The 27,373-nt window shown below is 36.2% G+C and overlaps 1 protein-coding gene across 2 annotated transcripts in view; it reads left to right on the top strand.

Annotated features, from left to right (window-relative positions):
* LOC110457000 (RYamide receptor-like) overlaps positions 1–27,373 on the top strand; it is a 58,767-nt gene that overhangs the window by 10,400 nt on the left and 20,994 nt on the right. The window contains exons 1-2 of one of the 2 annotated variants that reach the window (XM_021508085.1): positions 20,351–20,433; positions 20,673–21,551. In XM_021508085.1, the coding sequence (XP_021363760.1) occupies positions 20,760–21,551 (792 nt within the window). In that variant the 5' untranslated portion in view covers positions 20,351–20,433; positions 20,673–20,759. Of the gene's footprint in view, positions 1–20,350; positions 20,434–20,672; positions 21,552–27,373 lie in introns of those variants that run through there. The other variant, XM_021508087.1, reaches the window with a different exon arrangement.

Raw genomic sequence — 27,373 nt, 5'->3', positions numbered from 1 at the left:
ATCAGGTTAACACGTTAGGCTGTGTACAATCAATCAGGTTTACACGTTAGGGTTGTGTACAATAAATCAGGTTAACACGTTGGGGTGTTTGTACAATATTTCAGGTTAACACGTTTGACTGTGTGTAAAATAAATCAGGTGAACACGTTGGGATGTTTGTACAATATATCAGGTTTACACTTTGGGCTGTGTGTATAATATATCAGGTTAACACGTTAGGCTGTGTACAATCAATCAGGTTTACACGTTAGGGTTGTGTACAATAAATCAGGTTAACATGTTGGGGTGTTTGAACAATATATCAGGTTAACACTTTTGACTGTGTGTACAATATACCAGATTAACACGTTAGGATTGTGTACAATAACTCAGGTTTATACGTTAGGATTGGGTACAATATATCAGGTTAGCACGTTGGGCTGTGTGTACAATATATCAGGTTAACACGTTGGACTGTGTGTACAATATATCATCTTTGAGTGTGTAATCGACTGTGATATATCACAGCGGCAACCTGTCATGATTGAAGGTATATTATTGAAGAATATGTACGAATTTCTTGTATATAACACGCACACGATATGTGTAGATAGCCACGTGCAAGTAGCAGCGTGTAATTGCTACATATTCTGCCCTCTGAAACAGCACGTACGGGACAACGGCGATATCTGCGGAATGTGTTAGAGGATGTACTGGGTGTCAGATGTATCTGTCTACCCATGTGGTATCAAAATTAACTTCTACATCAGAAAACCGTGTTCATTTTGTTCTATCAGATATACTTCGCAATTAGTATATGTCAATCTGCATAGCGTTGAGGCTGTAGTGTAGTGTTCCTAATTGTTTTGACTGTTAAATAGCGATGCAGTCAGTGCATGTCAATTTGTCAAAGCTTAAAATAACCGCCAACATTTTTTTGCATTTTTATAAACAGTAACATTCGTAAGACACACATAGAAATAAAATTCAGGCTATTACTTGCAGGATCAAATGCCTTTAATTTTCATTAATGATTATGCCAGGAGTAATATTAATACCCTCATGAAACGTAATTAATGGGCTGGGATAACTTTATAATCGGAAGTTGACATAAGTAATTTTTCCGAATTGTTTCATTCATATCTTTATTCTTCCAAATTTGAAGAGTTACAAATGACATATATATGGGTTACAAAGATAGATACACAAAGGACATAAGTATAAGGTAAAATGAAAAAGAAAAATACGTGGAATCAAATTTTTTTTTACATGATTACACAATATATGAGTTACACAACGATAAATAAAGACATAAACAGGACTATATCAAACAGCAAGGGAACATGTATGTAAAGACAGGACAGTCAAATTGTCAGGATTAACCAGATATAATACGAGTGCAAATGGTTTACATGTATGGCAGACTATCGTCATTAATTAAACGTAAGAAGGAACACTTTTTCGGCATAAATGCAACAATCTCTTGCAAAAGGTGCGAAAAGGCGGTCCTCATTAACAATTGTCTTTCATGGCAGCAGATTCACCTCCCTACATGAGTTAGCAAGAACAACATACACATGCACCGGATAATCGTTGACTATCTTTGTGAAAAGTTCATCACGTAGAGTTAGCAATGTGGGATTACGGCAGTCTAATATACATGTACAACGCGCAACTGCATCTTCTACAAGGATATCGCACCGGGCACATGATAGTTCACTATTAGGTGGAATACCCCATAGCTTTGCAACGTTTTTACACGTTGTGTTGAGATTAGGGAAACATTTATATAGGTAACATAGTGGCGAAGGGCTGATCTCACAATGCAGGTGTTTAAATCTTAAGAACTCATCGCAAGCATTGAGACGTTCACTCCATTGCGAGGAGTACTTATCTAATACGACACCTTTTGTGAAGTGTTTCCAATAGTTTTTTACCGGGACAAACCCACTTAGCAAAAATTGGTACAAAAAGTCTTGTAGATCATATTTGTGAAGTATGTTCAGGATGTCTAGAAAAAAAGAGTCATCAGACACAGTGGTTATTACATTTAGTTATATGGCAACAGCGTTCATATGAAATATATATGACACTTAAAGCATATTATATATTGTTATTACGAAAAACACACATCATATGTCAATAATACATGCATCATTATTTCAGTTTGTGTATTTGTTAAGCCATTATTTATGTTTAACAAATTATCATAGCCCTGCGTGTCACGCGACCAGTTTAGGGCCTCAGACCCAGTGAAGTATGACTTTCGCTTTGAAAGAGCAAGATTGAGAAATAGTTTCAAAGCTTTCCAGTTGGAAGTCCGTATCTGTCATATCACTGACATTCAACTGAAATATACGTTACATACGGGCTTTATTAGCACCAAGAATTTCGTTGTTGACAAAACACGTGTACGTGGATCAATAGGGCCCGGGTTGCTCATAGTACATAATGTAAATTAAGGATGTACTATTAATAGACTATCTTAGTTATTGTGATTTGCACAAATATATTCTGCTAATTGCCAATACGAAATGGTAGCAGTAGTTGATATCTGTGTTTATCAATACTTGGAATCATAATCGATCTCCGGTGCGTATATTCAATAATCAATTTACTATTATTGTCCTATTATTCATAATACTTGTCAATGGGATAATATAATATCGGTTTGGACCCTCAAGGAGTTAGACATATCATGTTATGACATGATGAACAACATCGGACGGTTCTGTCTTCCACCCACGCGCCCGCTTTCATGTCTAGGACATATCATGGTTCAATCTGTCTCCTTTGAGTCAGGTTAGACTAAACCAATGAGATTTGCGATTGTAACCCTCTAACCGTAGATGTCATTATAATTGATTAGTTTTTAGAGGTTGGAGGGATATTAGCTATTACTAAATGCATTTAAGGGTACATGTATATTGCATGCTTTCATTCTTAGTTGAAATTTAGTTTTTCTTTCGTTTGGTTTCTGTTTTTTATCGCTTGTTATCACTGTTTAAAGGAAAAGATTTAAGGTGATGTTCTTTACAAAATCAACGGAGAAATATCAAAAGGAGAACCAAATAAACATACTTAGTCTAAATAGGTTCAAAGGTTAGTTTTTAGGATGTTTATACGTTACAGTCAAACACAGGGGAATTTTATTGTAGTTTTTTCATAAGTTATCTCACCTTCATTTCGTTTTGGATCCTTTAGAAGGACTAGACCAGGGCCCGTATTCATGAAAACTGTTATCATCCTCAAGAATGGATTCTGTGCTCAAGCCAGCTTTCTTGTAACTCACTTAAATCATGTAAAACAATCAAGAAGTCAAATGTAAACATTGAAAATAGTATTCGGCTTTTAGTCTCTGCAAATTGTTTTCAAATCATTGAACAAAATAAGATTGTTTTATTAATTTATAGCTGAAACACGAAATTAGGCTTGAGCACAAAAGCCATGCTTGAGCATGGTTTTCGCTTTCATGAATACGGCGCCAGGAAAATACAGTTAATCAAAACCTGTATTCATAAAACCGTTAACATGCTCAAACACACACTCTGTGCTCAAACTGTCTTTCTTGTTACTCGTTTCAATGCTTTTTTTTATTAATTTATCTCTCGAATAAGGAATTGGACTTGAGCAAAACATCTGAGTTTGAGCAAAAGACAGTTTCGTGAATATAGACTCTGATAGCTACATGTAAGAGCGAAACCGTGTCGTGATCCGCGCTCAAGGGTCCCAGTCTGGTCTCATTGTAGTTTTACTATCAGAACACTGTTTTTTATTTTATCATCTTTTTATCGGTATGAATGTTTCCAATTCCAAGTCTTTTGGTAGTAATACGAGGATCCTACCATATTATGCAACCGACCTTGTGGAATGCATTTCAATCCTATTTCTCTAATGCTGTTGAATAATTTATAGGTCAAACCAATCACTCCACAAGCTCGTGTCGAATTTCTCGTTTAAGCGAAACTTGTAATGTCTCAAAGAGAATCAATTTTCAATGCATTCTGATAAAATGTTATTTTTGGTTTAAGATCGGTTTATCCTCTACCTTGGTGGTTCATTATCAATACTGTTGTTGCTACATCATCATGACTTTGAAAGTTGAGAGACCGGACTTCTCATGTGCTATATTCATCATCTCAACTATTATTTTGACTATATCACATAGATATCTCATTTCGGGAAATGTTTCTAATGGACTCCTGTGTACCTTATCCTCTACTGGTTTCATGTGAACCCTAGCTTCAACTGGTTTCATGTGTACATTAGCCTCTACTGGTTCCCGCTGTATCTTAGCCTCTACTGGTTTCCTGTGTACCTTAGCCTCTACATGTTCTCTGTGTATCTTAGCCTCTACTGGTTTCCTGTGTACCTTAGCCTCTACATGTTCCTTGTGTATCTTAGCCTCTACTGGTTTCCTGTGTATCTTAGCCTCTACTGGTTTCCTGTGTACCTTAACCTCTTCACCTGACTCGATGTTTGTTTCTCTGCGCGTGTTAATATATAACAAGGTACTCATACACATACTACATTTGCTAATTCTAGTCTGGGAGAGACCTCTGGTTGACCTGACAAACACCTGCCGTTGAATGTTCTTCGGTGAACAACCGAAATATCAGCACCTTCGCATCTTTGCGATAGCTTTCAATTAGGAGAGCAACATATTAACATTTTGAAATAGCGGTTTTGCATAATAGACAAACATACTAAAACAATATATGTATTGTCCTTGATGAGGGGAAACAAGGAATCGTGTTTCCCTATCACAGGGGCACCTACGTAGAACAACAACCCAACAGTAGATCTGGCTTACTAATACGCGCCATAGAATTCAAAATTATTTTGAAGAGGGTCTTAAAATGGTTAATATAAGGTCATTCATAGATTCCCTAAAATCAGGATGGATACGAGATTATATCAGAAGTCGGGCAAGTGGCAAGTTATCTTAGAAACACATATTGACTTACATATGCTATCTCATTGAGGAAGTGATTACATTTCAATATGTCTTAATAAGTGCACACATTGATTTTGGAAAGATGTCTTTAAAGCATGGAGAAGGTTTAATGAAAAGGAGCAGGTGAAACCAATTAATGAAAGTTGTATCTGGAAAATGCCACTATGGTACGATAGTAAAAAGGATGCTATTGTATACCCTATCATACCCTGTAATGTTATTGTTTTTCTTAAAAAGAGTAAAAGGGATAAAAGATTTTCATAATCTTATGGTAAAAAAAGATACTATTGCTACTGGGAGGAGAAAATGGGAAGAAAAATTAGATTTGAATAATTTTGATTGGATTGATATATATAAGACCCCTTTTAGAATAACAAAAAATTCAAGACTACAATGGTTCTAGTATAGAATTGTTCATCATATTTTCAGCCATGTTTAAAGTAGGATTAGTGACAAGTCCACTCTGTACACTTTGTAATTTAGAACAAGAAACAATCATTCATATTTTGTGGGAATGTGGAGAAGTACAGAAATTTTTACACAGTTTTGAAATATTGTTAGATGCACTTTTTATCCCATTTTCATTTAATAAAATCAATTTTCTTTTTGGATTATTTGTACCAAATGAGAATATGACATACAATAGCATTGACAATGAAATTTTAATTATTATTAAGTTTTATCTTTATAAGACAAGATGTCGACATCAAACGTTGAGCCCAAATGCCTTAATTAACACGATTAAAGAACATTATACTGTTCAAAAATATATTGTAAACAGTCAAGGCGATTCTGCACAGGATAGGTTTGAGAAAGAATGGAGAAAATGGATAAAAATATAAGACTATGCGGAAGTGTAATTTAAATAATACCAAGGTAAAAACAGCTTTTAATATTTTTCATGTTCTCTGTCTCTCCTCGATTCCTAGATAATTTTTCTTAATTAACTTATTTAAATCTTTTTTTATTTTACTGGCCCAGATATATCTCTCTTTCTTACAAAGAGAAGGAGGATGAATAAGATGCTCATCACGTATAGATTATGATGATGATGATGAGAGTGATGATGACGATGATGATGATGATGATGATGATGATTGTCAATGTGTATGGACGACGACAACGATGATGATGATGATGATGATGTGTATAAATGACTATGATTGAGAAACGCATGCTTCTGTCTACAAGTGAGAGTTTGTGTGTAATGTCTGTTTGATATAGATGTAACAAAAAAATATACGCGCCATAGTTGTTATCTGATTCAATCACTCGGAACTCAGATGTGTTTTCTCTTGCTCATTTTTATGCTGTATATGCTGTGATTAATGGAAATATGATTGTAGAAACTCAAGCGCGTGTTAAACATTATTTGCAAATAAACATAACTTGGTACAATGGTCATAGTTTTGTGTGAATGTTTGTTTATTGCCTCCCGCATACTTTAACACTATTTTATATCATGACCTGTTTCTAACGTGACCAACCGTCCCTATAAGAAAGTCCCCATGCATCAGCTGTCATCTAACGACTTCCAGTGATAATGCGACCACGCCAGAATAGTTTCAATCAGTGATTGTCTAGATTGTGCAGAATGATATCGTTTATACCGGAAGTCATAGAACAAGAATTGCGTTCGTTTGACCGGAAGAGGCCGCCCACCTATATACAGTGCCCGGCGGTTATCTTTAAAACAATTGGCCATGTTTCATTGAACATTATATCATAAAAACATACATTCCCTAGAGATTGATCAACATCTGGTATGTTTACGACCGAATTATCGGCGTAATCGTCGTATTATTGGGATCATCCTAGTCATACATTCTGGTTCTGGAAACATAATTTATAATCACGATGTTTGAACGGTTGATCAGGTGTAATTATAAAGACATTATTGTACATTATAATCCACGATAAATCACCAGCGGGATGGTTATATAGTTATATTCTATGTCGTTGATGAGTAAAGATGTGTCGTAGATATAAAGGTATACTTTGTTATTTGATAGTCTCGTTCCTATCTGTGGGATTAATTTGATTATGAAAAATCTTCTATTCAGCGAATTCCTATCGCCTTGCACCTGTTTAGATATGGAGGTATTGTTCCGTATAGGTGTAATAAACAACCCAATCAGTTTGCAGACATCTCTTCAACACATTCTAATATTGTAATAATAATACACCATGTTATTGGTTGGACCTACTACATTAAATTGATTCATTGGTATCGATTGCATCGTTTTAGATAACCATTGAAATTTGCATCAGTCACTCTATCAATGGTTCTATGGACATTGCATTATCAGATCGTGTGATGATTATGTTCACGGCGAGATGTATTGAGTTAGTCTTGAGACTGATTTAATGAATATCAAACTGGATATTGTCAAGGTCAAGCTCATAGAATTAAGCTGACCTCGAAACAAATTCCACATTGTTTGAAGGTTAAACCAATTTATCAAGCCACGCACTTCACCACAGCAAGGGTCGCATGGGCCTTATGCGAGCAGAGTTGTTACCGGCTGGACATGCCATGGTATAACCGATACATTAGTCACAGTCTGTCATAGCTATACATACGATGTCATGTGCTAGAAAACTGCGTTGAATCACCACCAAAGTGGAAGCAAGGCAATACCGGAGTGTTAACAAATCCGTTACAAGAGCTTAAACTCGATTTAAACAATTAAATCATTGCAAAATATAAACAAAGAGAAAACTTATACGGAAACATTTGGCAAGGTTCTAGAACAATCAGACCAGGTAATCCAGAATGATTATTGTCATACCCACATCGACGACATCTGTTAGATCGGTGGTCATCGCCATACGCCGTGCCTTAGATCATTCGATCGTTAGTGATCGCCTTACGTCGCACTGTAGATCGTTAGTGATCCACATATACGCCGTACCTTCGATCGTTAGTGATCGACACACGCCGTACCTTATATCGTTGGTGATCGACATACGCCGTACCTTAGATCGTTGGTGATAGACATACGCCGTACTTTAGATCGTTGGTGATCGACATACGCCGTACATTCGATCGTTGGTGATAGACATACACCGTACCTTAGATCGTTGGTGATCGACATACGTCGAACCTTAGATCGTCGGTGATCGACATACGCCGTACATTATATCGTTGGTGATCGACAAACACGGTACTTTAGATCGTTGGTGATCGACATACGCCGTATTTTAGATTGCTGGTGATCGACATACGCCGTACTTTAGATTTCTGGTAATCGACATACGCCGTACTTTAGATCGTTTGTGATCGACATACGCCGTACTTTAGATTGCTGGTAATCGACATACGCCGTACTTTAGATCGTTGGTGATCGACACACGCCGTACTTTAGATCGTTGGTGATCGACATACACGGTACTTTATATTGCTGGTAATCGACATACGCCGTACTTTTGATCGTTGGTGATCGACATACGCCGTACTTTAGATCGTTGGTGATCGACACACGCCGTACTTTAGATCGTTGGTGATCGACATACACGGTACTTTAGATCGTTGGTGATCGATATATGCGTACTTTAGATCGTTGGTGATCGACATACGCCGTACTTTAGATCGTTGGTTATCGACATACGCCGTACATTATATCGTTGGTTATCGACATACGCCGTACCTTAGATTGCTGGTTATCGAAATACACTTTACCTAAAATTGCTTGCTATCGATATACACCGTACCTTTGTTTGTTGGTGATCGACATATGCCGTACTTTATATCGTTGGTTATCGACATACGACGTACCTTAGATCGCTGGTTATCGACATACACTGTACCTAAGATCGCTTGATATTGACATACACCGTACATTAGATTGTTGATGATCGACATACACGGCACCTTAGATTGCTGGTAGTCGACATACGCCGTACTTTATATCGTTGGTTATCGACATACACCGTACCATCAATCGCTGGTTATCGACATACACCGTACATTAGATCGTTGGTGATCGACATATGCCGTACCTTAGATCGCTTTTTATCGACATACACCGTACATTAGATCGCTGGTTATCGACATTCACCGTACCATCGATCGCTGGTTATAGACATACTCGCTGGTTATCGACGCATCTGCGTTGTTTGGACTAAATCTACCAGGAATAAATTAGAATGTTTACTTTTCCGGGACGCTGTTGTTGGTTTTTTAAAGAATTTATGACGTCGTTTTCGTTTTGATCCTGAATAATTTTATTGTCCTTTCTAATCGCCTGTGAGATCTTGTGAGTTGACGTTGTGGTGTATGTTTTTCTGTTTTATTATCATGTTTTATCAGGCGGAGGGAATGATGTCCTCACAACTCCATTGGTCTTATTGTTTATTGGTCTCTTTATAATCTCAGACGTTCACGGTTACGACGTCAACATCCTTAAAGGAATGGATACGACAGGAATATTTTGCTGCCACACGCCATAATTAAATCCATTCGATGTTTTATGAGGAAACACTCTCCGGCCTGTAACAATAAAATATGTACAATGCATTAATTAAGACATACGAACACATAATTTATGACATATTGCATATACAAATAATGTGAGTTATGAATATATATGGAGATGTGTAGAACTAATGAATTTCACAAATTGATATACATCTGTAACAGAGGATTAAGTAATGGAGAGACATTGACTAACATAATCTTTTCACAACCAAAAAATATAAGGGATGATTAGTTTTCTCCTATCCTATTATTTCAGTCAAAACTCCACCGACAGTAGTCTGCCATGTTTGTAAACAAAAACACATGTAGGGTATACATATCGTCATTCACTTTTGATGACCTCACAATTACAGGTGACACATTATATTGAGGTCACAAGTGAACGCGTGCTAATTGGCACGAGGTTATCTCCCCTAGGGGGTGACAAGCTGATCTTTCCCGGCTAAAACGTGAGACTCGCCTGTAAAGGGTGGGAGAAATGTATATCACTTATTAGAATCTAAGTCGTGAACACAAATCTTAAAGATTCTAATTGATTTATAACAGTTAATAGCATTATTGATATTTTATATTTATTTTCCTGTTATCCATTGAAAAAGCTAAATGTCCAGCTCAGGTCGACCGTCTAGAACAATTGACAGTGTTTGACCCCTGTGTTTTGGGAGGTATACCTTTTGCTACTGGTTAGAAAGGCAATTTGTAAAAGATCTCTATCCAGGATATTAAAACTATTGTGTATATAATCCATACTGGTACAGCCACGGTTGAATGTATTGATATGCTTTTCATTTTGATTTTGATCATTAAATATAAATTCCAATATACTAAAAAAGACAACGCTGTATGTAAACATGTACTAAGGTATAAGTTATGTGCTGAGATATCTATTGCATTGGTACTATTACTTTTTATATAAGATAAATATGTACAACGATCATTTCTGTGTCTGAATCGGCACAATTATGGGCATTTTGACTTATCTTTGTATATCACTCACGACATATGTGGTTCTAAGATTGATGGCCTGGACAAGATACCATATGTGGTGTCACTGATTTGACATTTCAGATTGGAGTAACCCCTGTGGTGAAACGTTATTACAGTGTCTACTGATGATGTGGTCACTCGTTGACCACTGGCCATCAGACTAAAACCTTACAACTAAGACAAGGCTGACATTTCAGATCTATCAAACATTCCTCGGATGCTCTATAACCGATTTTACGTAAGATTTCCTGGTTTTGAGAACGTTTTTATCATAATGACCAAATCTAACATAATCGATAGAACGAAGCACCTACAATGTATTTGAACATTTAGAAGGTTTACTGCACGATACAAATTATGATTATTTTCATCCATTTGGGACCAATCAGTGGTTCTTAAGGCCAAAGAATGAGTTCCTAGAGTGTCCCAATACATATGGGTAACTACTGTGTGCAATCAAGCGTTACCTTTAGACCACTCACTCTCCAAACAAAATTCGGCTCGATTCCCAGCGGTAGTAGAAAAAGAAGGTGATGTCTGAGAGCGTTAATTGTTATCTCTCCGATGGCACGGTGGTTTTACCCCGTGGGTTTTCCTCCACCACGAACACAACATTTTCTCCCTTGGTGGAGTCGTAATAAAGTCTCTACATAGCTTAAGTTTGTTGTTGACAATGTACACGACGTTAAATAAAGAGTAGTTAGAAGAACAACAAAACTGTAAAAGCGTCTTGGTAAAACACTTGGCTAAAACAGATGTTTTGTTTTGCACTCGTATGTCAAGTAAACAGTACCAGAATAACATCCAATAACAAGGTTGCGCACGACCGACCTCGGGGACTTAGTGTGTACCAGCAAAGTGTACCACTCTGTGACGTATAATAATCAACAGAAATACAGAAGTAGGGAACCGCGTCAACCGGAAGTGAAAGATGTAGGAACCAGACATAGCATAATGCAATGACGTCATTGACGATGTCTTAGAATTTACAGTTAAATTTATCTACACAAGAAGAAATATAGAAATAAGAACGTATTTTTAAACAGTTTATAGATCATGTGGGTATATCAGCAAAAATGCAACGGGAGATATATATTCAGTAATCATGTCAGCCTTTTGTTGTATGACAAGTCGGATACATAAACAGATCATATTCGAATCAAAACTTAATGCAAAACAAAAGCCGCTGACAACAAGTGATCGTTTCTATTGCGTACGACTATTCTATTCAGGCGGAAAATCCCATGATTATAACATAATTCCTTCAGACATTTTTTTTAACCGTTGGGTTATATTGGTTTCCTGGTCTTACATCTAAAGCAACATCCCTGTTATAACGCAAAAACGTAGCACGATTACGCAATAAACCTCCACCCTAGAATATTGTGCATCTCACAGTTTTGACATATGAATTGAGTTATCAGTTCTTCTTTTAACAATAATGGAAGGATTTATATTGTTTATGGTATTACAAATAGGACATGCAATATAATATTGATTGGTTTAAAGGATTCCCAACTGTAAATTATTTCGAAATTCACCAGAAACAATTCAGGTAAAAATGAATTATATTGGTTTCCTATCAGTGTCTTATGTTGGGTAGACGAGACATAAATGATAAACATCAAGGAGTAACGTAACATAAACACAGGTGATTACACCTATACAATTTGGTAATAGATATATTATGCCTGAAATGAATTACACTGCACCATACAGGTGTTTCGTCCTTCTAGGGTGTATTGGCAATGTTAATCTAAATTGTTTTAAAGTATTTTTGAAACAGAAGGGGGGTGGGGGGGGGGGGGGGGGGGGGGGGGGTAGGGTTGCGTGCGTTTATCCCTTAAATATATAAACTGAAAAAACGAGTGCTAATAAATAAATAAGCAATGAGTAAAGCCATATATGAATTAAACAGCAACAGAATGCTTTAGTAGAACAAGGAACAAAACCATTATTTGAATTCAAAATCGATAAAACTAAAGCAGCATTTAAACAAAGGATAAATAGAAATGGTGATCCTCGAAAAAAACACTAGGATGATAAGACCATGTCAAGCGTCATCTACTTTATTGACGACATCCCTTATATGTACTTACATCGAGAATACAAGAAGAGAAAACAAAACCACAAAGCAACCTCATGAGCGTAATCAATAACGTCGAACTTCATATCACGCAAAGAAATAGCACATTTCCTTTGATGATCATGATGGCGAACCCGAAACTTGTCCACAGTCTTCACCAGCATGCATCTTTGCAAACCCTGCGTTGTAAATCTGTCTGTAAGCAGTCGACATCTATCACGCAATAATGATATTCGAAGCAAGCTCTTGACACCCGAATCAACTGTGACATGTAAGCTTCGTGGAAAGTTACTGTCAAGAAAAGGAAAATTCACGATCAGAATGATAAAAAATCATCCTGCTTACTTCTATTTATCATAAATATGTTAACTGTCCATACATGTTATATATCAATTTCTTTTAAAGTTGTTACCCTTATATATAAAACAGGATCATGTGCAAGTGGCATGTATCTTAGTCCGTTACACGTATCTTACATAGGTTTTATCTATCTTACTCCATTACACGCATCTTACATAGGTTTTATCTATCTTAGTCCATTTCACGTATCTTACATATGTTTTATCTATCTTAGTTCATTACACATATCTTACATAGGTTTTATCTATCTTAGTCCATTACACGTATCTTACATAGGTTTTATCTATCTTAGTTCATTACACATATCATACATATGTTTTATCTATCTTAGTCCATTACACGTATCTTACATAGGTTTTATCTATCTTAGTTCATTACACATATCTTACATAGGTTTTATCTATCTTAGTCCAATACACGTATCTTACATTGGTTTTATCTTTTTTAGTCCATTATACGTATCTTACATAGGTTTTATTTATCTTAGTTCATTACACGTATCTTACATAGGTTTTATCTATCTTAGTCCATTACACGTATCTTACATAGGTTTTATTTATCTTAGTCCATTACACATATCTTACATAGGTTTTATCTATCTTAGTCCATTACACGTATCTTACATAGGTTTTATCTATCTCAGTCCGTTACACGTATCTTACATAGGTTTTATCTAAACGCTTTTCCACATTGTATACCATCTTCACTATCCTGAACTTAATTCACGCCCCAGAGATTTGCCATCTCGGCATTTTCTTTCTAACCTTAATTAATGCTTTAGTGATTTGGTGCATCATTCTTTTCTGTCTAAACTGGCTACCAGATCAAATATATTGATGTCAATAGAATTATGACTTATTTTATCAAACATCACACTGCTTACAAGAAAAGTTATTTAACTCGAATAGATTGATCGCAATGAAAGCTCACAACTAATTAGGCCATTTCCGCTAGAGTACACAGAGGACGATATCGTCCACAAATGATAGCATTCTAGTACGGTTTGCTACAGGAGAATTCGGTACAGGACTAACTGTCTATCACTTCTATCTGACTTATTTTTGTATTCCTTGCCTAGATTTACACAAAAGATTGTGAGGAAGGGGATAAGCTACCGTCCTGAATTTTGTATTTTAAACATAGTGTTTGCATTCAGGTTATCTTGTTCTTGAATAGCAAGACCATTGCGAAATTTGCCTCTACTCTATCGCATATAATTCGAAATTAAAGACACCATAAAGAAATCCCCTCAATATCTTACTATTGAATTAATGGTTATCTCACTGACAAGCTTTTTGACAAATCTGACGACTTATATTTTACAAAAGCGATCACTTACCAGTCCTGCTGTTTTTAGCTACATGGCTGTCTGCTCTAGAGCCTGCTATCAGATGTTTGGAAAAGATACTTCCTGCTGACCATACCACCACTTAGCCATCATATTCCCACTTAAAAGGCTTCACTCTACGTCAAAGAAATGCTTAAACGTTAAAGTAACCATTATTACAAAGACATGTTCACTATGAGTTAGAACGTTGACGACCTATAGCTAGCAGACATCATATTCGGTGCCGCATATGTTGTGTAAACAACGCTTACCATTCCAGAGAACCTCATTTTCCTTTTGTTTATCTCTGCTCTCGGTTTAAGTACTAGCGTAGCCTCCACTCGCGACGTTTTTATACCGACAGGCATCTTAAACGTATATCGTCCAAAACAGCTCATAAAGCACAAAGTATCACTACAATAACCAAACGTTATTCTGTCGAAAGGTCTTTCCCTGATAAGTGGATGGTTGTAAAACACTATGATCGGATCAATAAAAGGTCGACTAATCAAATTATCTTAAATATTGTTTGATTGATTTTGATTTATTGTGTCATTTAGAATGACTAGATTATCAAGACCTCGAAAACTTTACTTCTTTGTGTAAATAGTACAGTTTATACAAATGTATAGTTCCGCCCACTATTCCTATACCGCTGTCGCGGCGACATAACGTATGAAGTGGCAGTCCTGATGTCCCTGATGGTAACGAATGTGTGTTCTGATTTCCCTGATGGTCACGAGTGGCGGTCCTGATGTCCCTGATGGTCACGAGTGGCGGTCCTGATGTCTCAGATAGTCACGAATGTGTGTCATGATGTCCCTGATGGTCATGAATGTATGTCCTGATGTCCCTGATGGTCACAAGTGGCGGTCCTGATGTCCCTTATAGTCACGAGTGTGTGTCCTGATGTCCCTTATAGTCACGAATGTGTGTCCTGATGTCCCTGATGGTCACGAATGTGTGTTCTGGTGTCCCTGATGGTCACAAGTGGCGGTCCTGATGTCTCTGATAGTCACGAATGTGTGTCCTGATGTCTCTGATAGTCACGAATGTGTGTCCTGATGTCCCTGATGGTCACGAATGTATGTCCTGATGTCCCTGATGGTCACGAGTGGCGGTCCTGATGTCCCTAATGGTCACGAGTGTATGTCCTGATGTCCCTAATGGTCACAAGTGGCGGTCCTGATGTCCCTGATAGTCACAAATGTGTGTCATGATGTCCCTGATGGTCACGAGTGGCGGTCCTGATGTCCCTAATGGTCACGAGTGTGTGTCCTGATGTCCCTGATAGTCACGAATGTGTGTCCTGATGTCTCTGATAGTCACGAATGTAGGTCCTAATGGCTCTGATAGTCACAAATGTGTGTCCTTATGGCTCTGATAGTCACAAATGTGTGTCCTGATGTCTCTGATAGTCACGAATGTAGGTCATAATGGCTCTGATAGTCACAAATGTGGGTCCTGATGTCACTGATAGTCACAAATGTGGGTCCTAATATCTCTAATAGTCACAAATGTGGGTCCTGATGTCTCTGATAGTCACAAATGTGGGTCCTAATGTCTCTGATAGTCATGAACGTGGGTCCTGTGCCATATATTTGTCTAGTCTTTTGTGCCGTGTTAGCTTCTGTTTCCTTCATGGGGTCAGAATAAATGTGGTTTCGCGACATGCAATCGTCAGCGCTGGACTAAATTATAAAGATGGCAGTTCCTCTGAAAGCAAATTATGATAATGATTGTAAATTGTGCAACAGTTCTGCTACGTTTTGTCTTTGACTTCCAACAGCGTTGCTTGATAGCACGCCACTACCGAGATATTTAACGAGACACACATTGATAATATTCGTTCCAAAGATATATTAGCTGTTTTCACCAGATAAGAATAGCACTTTTATCTATTAGTATAAAAGTATTCATTGAAGAATATCAAAGTAAAACCGCAAAAGAAATTCGTTCTTCTTTACTGGTTCAGCGGATATAAAACCATGCTCTATACCTAAGTTACCAATCTAGGAATTGTCTATCATTATTCATGCTATACAATATAATTCGCAAGGTAAGCAAATATAAATTATCTTTGTGTATTGATGGTTTGGTATATATTATCTTTGTTTGTTGATGTTTTGGTATATATTATCTTTGTGTATTGATGTTTTGGTATATATTATCTTTGTGTTGATGTTTTGGTATATGTTTTGTCTGTGTGTTGATGTTTTGGTATATATTATCTTTGTGTGTTGATGGTTTGGTATATATTATCTTTGTGTGTTGATGTTTTGGTATATATTATCTTTGTGTGTAAATGTTTTGGTATATATTATCTTTGTGTTTTGATGTTTTGGTATATATTTTCTTTGTGTATTGATGTTTTGGTTTTTATCATCTTTGTGGGTTGTTTTTTTTTTTTATATATTATCTTTGTGTGTAAATGTGTAGGTATATATTATCTTTATGTGTTGATGTTTTGGTATAACTTATCCTCGTGTGTTAATGGGTTTGGTATATATAAACTTTGTTTGTTGATGTTTTGTTATATATTATCCTTGTGTGTTGATTTTTTGGTATATATAATCTTTGTTTGTTGATGTTTTGTTATATATTATCCTTGTGTGTTGATTTTTTGGTATATATAATCTTTGTTTGTTGATGTTTTGGTATATATCATCTTTGTGTGTTGATGTTTTGGTATATATTATCTTTGTGTGTAAATGTGTAGGTATATATTATCTTTGTGTGTTGATGTTTTGGTATATCTTATCTTTGTGTATTGATGTTTTGGTATATATTATCTTTGTTTGTTGATGTTTTGGTATATATTATCTTTGTGTATTGATGTTTTGGTATATGTTTTGTCTGTGTGTTGATGTTTGGGTATATATTATCTTTGTCTGTTGATGTTTTGGTATATATTATCTTTGTGTGTAAATGTTTAGGTATATATTATCTTTGTGTGTTGCTGTTTTGGTATATATTATCTTTGTATTTTGATGTTTTGGTATATATTATCTTTGTGTTGATGTTTTGGTATATTTTATCTTTGTTTTGATGTTTGGGTATATAATGTCTTTGTGTATTGATGTATTGGTAAAAAATAAATGTGTGTGTTGATGTTTTGGTATATATCATCTTTGTGTGTTGAGGTTTTGGTATATATTATCTTTGTGTGCTGATATTTTGTATATATTGTCTTTGTTTGTTGATGTTTTGGTATATATTTTCTGTGCGTATTGATGATTTGGTATATATTATCTTTGTGTGCTGATTTATTTGTACAAAATATCCTTGGATGTTGATGTTTTGATATTTGTTATCGTTGTATGTTGATGTTTTGATATTTGTTATCGTTGTATGTTGATGTTTTGATATTTGTTATCGTTGTATGTTGATGTTTTGATATTTGTTATCGTTGTGTGTTGATGATTTTGTATACATATGGTCTTTGTGTGTTGGTGATTTGGTATATATCATCGTTGTGTGTTGATGTTTTGGTATATATTATCCTTGTGCATTTATGATTTTGTATACATATGGTCTTTGTGTATTGGTGATTTGGGATATATCATCGTTGTGTGTTGATGTTTTGGTATATATTATCTTTGTGCATTGATGATTTTGTATACATATGGTCTTTGTGTATTGGTGATTTGGGATATATCATCGTTGTGTGTTGATGTTTTGGTATATATTATCTATGTGCATTGATGATTTTGTATACATATGGTCTTTGTGTATTGGTGATTTGGTATATATCATCGTTGTGTGTTGATGTGTTTTGGTAGATATTATCTTTGTGAGTTGGTGTTTTGGTATGTGTTATCTCTGTATGTTGAGGTTTTGGTATATAAAGTTCCAGGAATGAATCTGAGATATTTGCAAGATGAATACATGAATATATGGAGTAATCGCTGACAATCGAGTTTAGAAGATAACTGAAATATACAAGTCTAGTACCGCTATCAAACCGTTTTGAAGCTGGCAATGGTCGTACTATTACGATTATTCAATATGGTCATCACAATAGGATGTTTTTGATACATTTCCTGACAAGTGCTGTCTTCATAAATAAACCTTAAAGAGAATATTTACCAACAATGCTCTGCAGACAGGCATATCCGTCTACTGAGAAACCATTGGTTGGTACCAGTCTAAACTAAAATGACAAGGAATGTTTTAATTGATAACATATGTTCTTTTCTAAATATCAGAGAATACATTAACAAGAAGTCAAGCGAGTACAAATAAATATTTGTTCTACTATTGCTACCGTCCATTGCTATCTTACTCCATCCTAAACCCTGAGGCACTAACCCTGTGTCAAATGAAGGGATTATCTCAACACACCTGAACTGTTCCTATTACGATTTATTTGTATAGTTTGTGAGCGTAGACGTACTCTGTGGAGATTATTCATATTACTGAAATAAACATAACCTTCTAGCTAGTGGACACTCCCTATTGTCTGAAGATTCATGACACTGACACAAAAACAGCAACACTTCTGCCACGCGATAAAAAAAAAACTCATTTGTTTCATGAATGTGAGGTTCTACCTAAATAATTTGTTGAAATCAAGTTTCAAGTTCTGAACTGTAAGTCCCGTGCTGTTAAGTTTTGTTAAACATAAATAATACTCATCCAAGTGAAATTTTCTTCAGTCACGGTTATGTCTTCATAAGACACGACAGACGTCATAAGACGGAGTGGTGTACCTGTGTCATTCCGAGGATCAAATACAGAGAAAACCTAGAAGCTAAAGCGGACGCTGCATCATTTGAAATTGTTACAAAAGTGATGAAGGGGGACTTTCATATCAACGCGTTCAATACATTGCCGGACTACAAATATCTGCGCTTAGAGAAAAACTAAGTGCTTAATAGCATCGCCAATGTTCCAACGAGACCAACTGGAACTACTTTTAGTTGTAATACCGGCCAAATACTAGGTCTTATGACCACTGCTCTATGTATGGCGCTTACAAAACCACATCTAGAATCAAAACCATAAATAATGATGTACGTATAACTCAAAGGCTTTTTTTACCAAGTTTGTCAAAGACTAAATCTCTGTTTAGTTCAGTTTATTTTATTCCGTAAGCTTTACAGCATAGTGGTTCAGTACAAAATGTATGTAACAAAGATGGCATAATAAATAATCATCATCATCATTCTCACTCAACATTTTCTTTTTCATTCCCACTCATCATCATCATAATCATCATAATCATTATCTCTGAAACAGGACCAGTCACTGAGCAAGATGTCCAAATGAAATTCAAACGTTTGTATATCAAGCAGTCTTTGTAAACACAGACCATGATTTATGTTTCATAAATACCCTTTATTTATGCATATCACCCAATACCTAAGTATTTGTTATTTTTGTGAACCTGTATCTTCTAACATTCTATACAAACGAAGACTTGGACCCGAATCCGTCGGTTAAGAACAAACTTACGGCCGTACTCTAACCTACATCTATATAAAGGAGCGTCTTATATGTTTTTTCATAAGAAGAGCATGACATTCCTAATTTTTATCTGAAAGATGAGGGCATCTTTTATAAGCTATCTGATTTGATCAAACTTGGAAACCTTTGTAAAACTTTGGTCAAGATAGTCTCGATTTAAGAAAAGATGAAAAACTTCTCAAGGGAACTTTTAATTACAGAAACCATATATTTGTGGGCTATACTTAATATATAAAGTGTCGAAGCGTTTGAAGGTAAAATGATACATTTCGTTATATACACACGCCGTGCTCACTTTGTATTTAAGGCAGACTATAATTCCGAAATCTGGTGCTAATTCCTCCATGGGTTCAAACAAAGATGAGAAACACTTGACAGGGTTAACGGAAGACATTATTTTGATCCTCTCTCTTATTAAAAAAAAATTGAAATGCTATCGCTGTTCCCGGGAGCAATTAAGCCATCAGATGGCATCAGATATAAAAGGCCTAGCCTAACCAGTATCCTGGCTATCCTGATGCGGCAGGCCATTACGACAGGCAGGGTTAGCGGAGTGGCAGGTATAGGCCGCGCTAGCACCAGATCGCCGCTGGAAGTCAACATTTACATACGGAGTACATTGTGGGGCCTCTCATCCTGGCCTAATTGTCTTTAGTTTATAATGCTATACGTGTATTAAGATATACCTAATTGCTGCTTAATTTCCTATTTATTCGAGATTGCTATAAATATGTCTGATACTGTAGCGCACCTGAGTAGAATCGTTATGTATCTCCGACCGAGAGGGGGTGAGTCGACATACGTTTATTAGTTTATACACAGCTAGATATAGACCACTTAATTAAATGATATACGTCAGATGTTTTGTTTATGTTACTTATTATTAGGTTAATACGTTATTTCAGTCTTTTTATTGGTTCTGGGAATCTACAGGGAGATCATGTTTTATCGAAGGTTCCGGGGTTGTGTGTTATTTGACTTTCATTTGATAATATATTCTTCAATAATTTTTTTTGTTTATTTTCAGGCTTGAATGATGGCCACCATCTGTAATGTCTAAACAAGACGCTTGACATCCGTGTTGAAGATAGCGTGGGACGTCCTGGCTACTACAATGGATACAGAGACTGGAATCGAGACCCCTACGGAACAGGGTTATTATGCCACCATCAACCCTCCTCTTTTGAACGCAAGTGTTCCGGCGGACGGAAGAAGTACTATTGGTCATACTCCTTTACAAGTTCCTATTTATCTCCAGGCCATTATTATCACTATGTATTCAGCAATTATTATTCTATCGGTTGGAGGAAATTTGACAGTGTGTTTTATAGTGTTTCGGGCAAGGCGCATGCGCACGGTAATGAATTTTTTCATAGTGAGTCTCGCTATGAGTGATCTCTTGATGGCCCTTTTGTGCATCCCTTTTACGTTTGTTGCCAACCTCGTTCTAAATTATTGGCCATTTGGCGACGTCTTGTGCCCCGTTGTTACATTCCTCCAATCAGTGACAGTTTTTCTCAGTTCTTTTACTCTCGTCGCTATTAGTATGGATCGCTATATCGCCATTATTTACCCACTTCGGCAAAAAATGTCGAAAAAACAAGCGTTCATCGTAATTGCTTTGATCTGGTTCATAGCTTTTATCATTCCCATACCCACAGCAATGTTTTCTTGGACACACAAATACGTCAATGTTTCAACAGCCCCGAAATTTTGTCAGGAAATGTTTGAGAATCCTGAAGATAAACGTTTGTACGGAACAATGATCATGTTACTACAATACTTCATACCCCTCGTTATACTCATGTTTACGTACGGCCGGATCAGCGCCGTCATGTGGATAGATAGGGCGCCGGGCGAGGCCATGACAACACGTGACCAACGTATGACTGAATCCAAGCGGAAGGTGAGCATTTGTCTAATTATTACCAATTTTAGAAAGCCATGCACTACTTTCCGTCTGGTCATTAACAGAAAGTACTAAAGGATCTGAAAGGTTAACCATTGAATTTGAATGTGGGTATGAAGTATGAATAAGTAGGCAATTATAAATGCAGGGAAAACTATAAATAGCCTTTACCCACAGTTTTCCCGCACTGTACCAGGCGTTCTCCCTCATGATCGATGCCGTTTCTTACAAACTAGTCTTTTGTACAATAAACTTGTCTTTTTGGTTAACTTTCCTATTCTTGTGCGAATTGGATAAGTAAAACTAATGATATTTCCAACAGAATTATCTCCCATGACCATTAATTTACTTCCGTTTCATTGAAGAGTTATTTTCCGTTTTAAATTGAGTTACCAAAGGAAGAACATCACATTACGTCTACTGATAGGTGTTGACAGCCCGCGTTCAGAATCACATGTATGATAGCATCTATACAACTACGTATTTAGATAGAAAGGTTGCAGAGCTGGTATATGTGCTCAAAAAATGTTTTTTATATATATGGCATCGCGTGGAAAATCATAATTGTAATTCATGAAGATGAAAACGTCAAACGTTGCAACTATGTTCTGTATTGATTTTAATGCTTTGAAACAGGACTTAATGACACACGATCCATTGACAGTCCAATTAAACTGATAGAGAGTTGAAGTAAACGACATATTTCTGGGGTGGAGAAACGTTGGTTATAACGATACCCGAGTGACAGTCTGGTGTTAGATCGTGCATGCCTGTAAACATTGTTCCTCTTATTAATTTTCAAGACGTTTTATCACAATATCGTAAAGATTTACCAAAAAGAATAATAGACAAAAGAGATTTGGAGAAACAGTATAATATCTCTATGTTACTAAAGATATTTATTGGAAAAAAGGCAATTGTACATTTTTATATATTCCCAGGATTGAGACGTTCCCTAATACGTGTGTTTGTGAATATTAGTATAGGGTGTTAAACGTGTAATAGGGTACATGTAACTGTTATAGATATATTTCACCTCTACAATCTCATCAAATTGATTTGGTTATTCTCCACGTAAACTGATAGTCAAGAGACACATTATTGATGCAGGTTTTTTTTTATCAATATTGGAAAAGTTTACCTGTATTAGGTACATTTACTTAGGGTATGCTTGTTGTGTCATCTGTGTTAGATGTTTTCCTTTGTTTGAGTATATACAAATGTACCATATACCAGTTGCATTTACCTATCTCTAATGTAATTACCTGCGATAGGTGTCGTTACCTATATTGGATGGGGTCATTGTTTCTTATGTGCCTTAAGCAATTAATGGTTTATCGCACAGCATTTGTATAGTATCCTAGGAACGATATTAATACATGTCCTAAGGAAGTGAAGGAATTTAAGATATCTCTATACTAATGTATACTAAAATTCCAGACAGGACTGTTCTGAAGGTTAAAGAACGACTATGGCACTATTCCAGATTTGAAAGTGCCCAACTAATCTGAAATTCCATTTAACAATTTCTTCAATGTCGATTCACCTTACCTTGCCTTACCTCTCCACATCGACATCGTGTACGAGGTCGCAGAGATCACAGAGGACGCTGGCCGGCTACAAAGCCGTTCAGTACGAAATACCAACAGTTCTCGTATACGAAAAGGCCAGAAGCCAGACACTGATAAACAAATAAAATCGGTCATATGCACTACTTGATACCTGTATTTCATTCCTGTAGATAATACCATGCTCAATATTTGATTCATTTCTAAAGCACCTTTTCGCATTCCCAGTTTCTGCTAAATGTAGATCGCTAAGATTTTCAACATCCGTTTACTAGCATATAACAGTATCTATACAGACCAGAATTACCTATTATACGGCCATTTGGCTGTCGATAAAGAGGTGTTATGCTTTTGTCAGAGTGAGTGGCCCACACCAGCAATGTTAAATCGGCAAAATTAAATACCTATTACGTCACACTATTGAACATGGCAAAACAAATGCTGCCAGGACTTTATTTGTCTACGATAAGTTATAACATTACGTTTTTTCATTATTAGTTATGGATTATAAATGAACATATGAACGATAGTTTTATGGTTATGTAAACCAATGATAAAGAACATATATAAAAAATAGGTACATGTATGTAAATTGCGCACATTCCAAAATTACGGGAAATGGGCACACAACAGAATTAGACATTTTCTTTTGCTGCTGAACATAGCCGGTATTGGATGGTGTGTATTGCTAAGCGTTGGGCATGACAATTTCTGTTTTGTAGTTTTCAAGTGGTATTGCACTAAAATGAGCTGTTAGAAATACGAACACAACAAAAAGAACATGTAGCATTCACGTACATGTTGTTATTAACAAGATTTTATAGTTTTATTAAAAGAGGGATGTTCGGGAAGTAAAATACTGGTACATGTCAAAATCTGAAAAATCCAAATCCCATTTGACAACTACCGACTACTGTGTTACTACAATAACTCGTTTTATTTTATCGACCTGTCCTTGGCGATGAATAGAGATCATCCAGAACAGGTACATTTCCGATATATTGCATCGCATAGTTATAAATCCAGGCTCTGTAAGTGCACATTTAGTTCACATATTGCAAACTGGTGCCTTATTAGCAATGCCATAGTATAGACACCCACTAATAATCTCACATAGACACCCACTAATAATCTCACATAGACACGCGCTAATAATCTCACATACACACCCACTAATAATCTCACATAGACACCCACTAAGAATCTCACATAGACACCCACTAATAATCTCACATAGATATAATCTCACATAGACACCCACTAATAATTTCACGTAGACACCCACTAATAATCTCACATAGACACCCACTAATAATCTCACATATTTACAACATACAATGCCATAGTATAGACAACCACTAATAATCTCACATATTTACAACACACAATGCCATAGTATAGACACCCACTAATAATCTCACATATTTACAACACACAATGCCTTTTCGGAGGCAGAAAATTTACGACATAAAGCATAAACCGTTTGTCTTCACTTGTGATGCGGGTCTGTCAGGCGTCAGCTGCTGGGATATTTGATAAATCACTCTCGTCTCATGTGGGTTTCGTTTCCGCCTCGTCCACTTAATTGCTCATTTTAGCTAGTTCAAAGCCCTGCGTACCGACCAGTCAAAGCACTGCCTGTCAATAAGTGCGATATTGACCAATAAGTAACTATTGCAAAGTCCAGCAGAGATATATTTGATTTGAGATCTATAACTTTTCACTGGCAATATACTCAGCACCAAGGAACTTTCGGGACCAAAGCATTTTGGCGATAAATGAAAGAACGCTTTCATGAAAGAGATATTCACATAGAAAAGGTAATATTGATGCAACGATCATCGATTTTACATTGTGTGGTGTTATTATTTATTGTTTCATGACGAAATGAACATCTAAAATGACGATGAAGGATAAGCACTCTAATGCAGTGTCTATGATTGTCGTATAGTTCCTGACATTGCCCTTAATTGGTGACCATGGTGAAATCGGTCATGCCGTGGTCCAGACTAGTCTCATTAGATAGCCATATTACCGCCACGCCTTTCCTCTAATGATCACAGACATACAGATCACACAAGGTCACCAGAATCGAGAATTCTGTTGTATCAGAAAATTGTATTTTGAAATCCAATGGCTGATGTCGAAAAGATTCGCAACATCCACAGTTATATAAACATGATCCGTTTCTAAAATGTCCTTCGGCTTATAAAATGCATTTATTGAGTTTCATACACTGTTGACGAACGCTATGTATTCCCTTATAGTTGTTGTCTGCGAACTGATATCGATGTTTATCATTATTTACCTCAGTGGATCTGTGATAATTGCTCACATCAGCTTATCTACTATTCATCAGTGTTTAGAGAAGCTGATCTGTCGAATTTTTAAAAGTAGCCGGTATTTTACCAATGTTTACATGAGTTTTTCTATAATCAGTAATATCAGCAAATATCTGTGATCGTTGTTAGGGGCTGATTTATGATCAATGTTTATAGTAGCTGATCTCTGATCATGTTTGCGGAATATAGATGACCTTAGAATTACTCCGCCATCACCATGTTCTTGTTCCATGTCCACCTACAAGTATGGTCCGGCTGGACATGCAGTTGTTGTATCGAGAGACTCCTACTATCAACTGGAATGTAAAATACAAGATACAAAAACGTACTTATGGATTTTGATGAAGACTAAGCCAGACAATGGGCAAAATGAGAGCATGCTGGATAAGACGCATTTTCAGAATGGGTCAAATCTATCAGGTACATAGTTAAAAAAAGAATGAGATGTTTTAAATCTAAAATGAAAACAAAGTACAATTCTTTATGTCTTAACCCCGTGGTCAAGAATAGTGTAAATGTGAACTCATATTATTTTTAGATAAATAATGCATGCTATCGGTGAGCTCGACCGTACTTAGAGAGTTAACACTATGGATATCAATGTGCACGTAAAACGTTAAACGTACTGGAAATGTTTTAATGCCATAATGATATTTGCTTTTATTTTACAAAATAGTTTGAGAGAAGCAACCCGAAGTGGATAATGATGCGTTTTAAAATAGCAATAAGAAAACATGTTCGTTTTTAAACCATTCTAAACCGGCATTGATGACATTTCAGACTCCCCTACCTTTTGTGTATTTTTATGAAGCAGTAATTCGAAACACAATCAACACGCTATCCATTACCTTTATAGGCAACTAGTTTGTAAAGTAAAAACATCCTTATAACCGAATGTTCATATAAGTACGCATAGACTCGATTTATGAGTGCTTTGGGAATGTATTACTGTGCAATAAACACATTTTTTTAATTAAATCAGACAGTGATGAAAGGGAACTTTCTTAGGTATGCTAGATCTCTCCTACCTATACTGGATATAGCGCTCGTGCCGTCTTTTATCAAGAGAACAATTAATCCCAGACGGGTCTTACGTGTGATAACCTTTGTGCCAAAAATATATTTCCTGACTTTGTTTGTGCTTCGGCAGGGTTTGACTGATTCATTGAAGGAATCGAGTCACGTGTGTGTCCGCTAACCATTTAATCACGTGTCCAGTTTAGAGTGGTAACCGGAAACTGACTCGGTGAAAGCTTCTGAAGAACTGTTATTGTAAAATGACAAATTATGCTCATTTTTTTGTCATAACTATTTCAAGAAATTTATGCTATCCGTGTTTATGTTACTATGATTATTTGAAATAGTCAAAACTAAAAATATCTCACTGTGTTACAATTGTGATGAACTTAGATCAATTTGTAACACTACAAATTGAAAGCTATCAAAAGATAATTGGTAGAGATCCAACAATACTAATCAGTTTCTCTTTAGAATTGCCCAACTCCGATCATCACTCGAGATATAATTGACCCAGTAAATTAAACGAAAACTGCCTCTTTATCTTGTTCAATAGCCATTACATTATAACTCTGACACAAAATGGACATGCTGCCGAAACGGTAATGATCCCCACGCGTGCCGTGTCAAGATAATCTTACGACCGTTAATTTGTGTTCAACCTAGCAGAAGAAGTGGGCATTAACCCTTCGATTCCAACTTCCGGTTTTAGTCCAAATGTTGTGTTTTATGAGACAGATAATGGAGATATATCCCAATACACAAGTCGAGGAGGTTCCTGTTGAAGAGTGGTTCGACTTCTTTGTGACAACGTTTGTTCCTCATCAACAACCCCGAGGACTATCGAAATGATTTGTACACTGAAACATCTTTCGGAGTACTCAACATGATT

This window comes from Mizuhopecten yessoensis, unplaced genomic scaffold, assembly GCF_002113885.1.
Source record: "Mizuhopecten yessoensis strain PY_sf001 unplaced genomic scaffold, ASM211388v2 scaffold8991, whole genome shotgun sequence".
Classification (NCBI taxonomy): domain Eukaryota; kingdom Metazoa; phylum Mollusca; class Bivalvia; order Pectinida; family Pectinidae; genus Mizuhopecten; species Mizuhopecten yessoensis.
The sequence above is the reverse complement of the archived record's forward strand: the minus strand, read 5'-3'. Positions and strand labels throughout refer to the sequence as shown.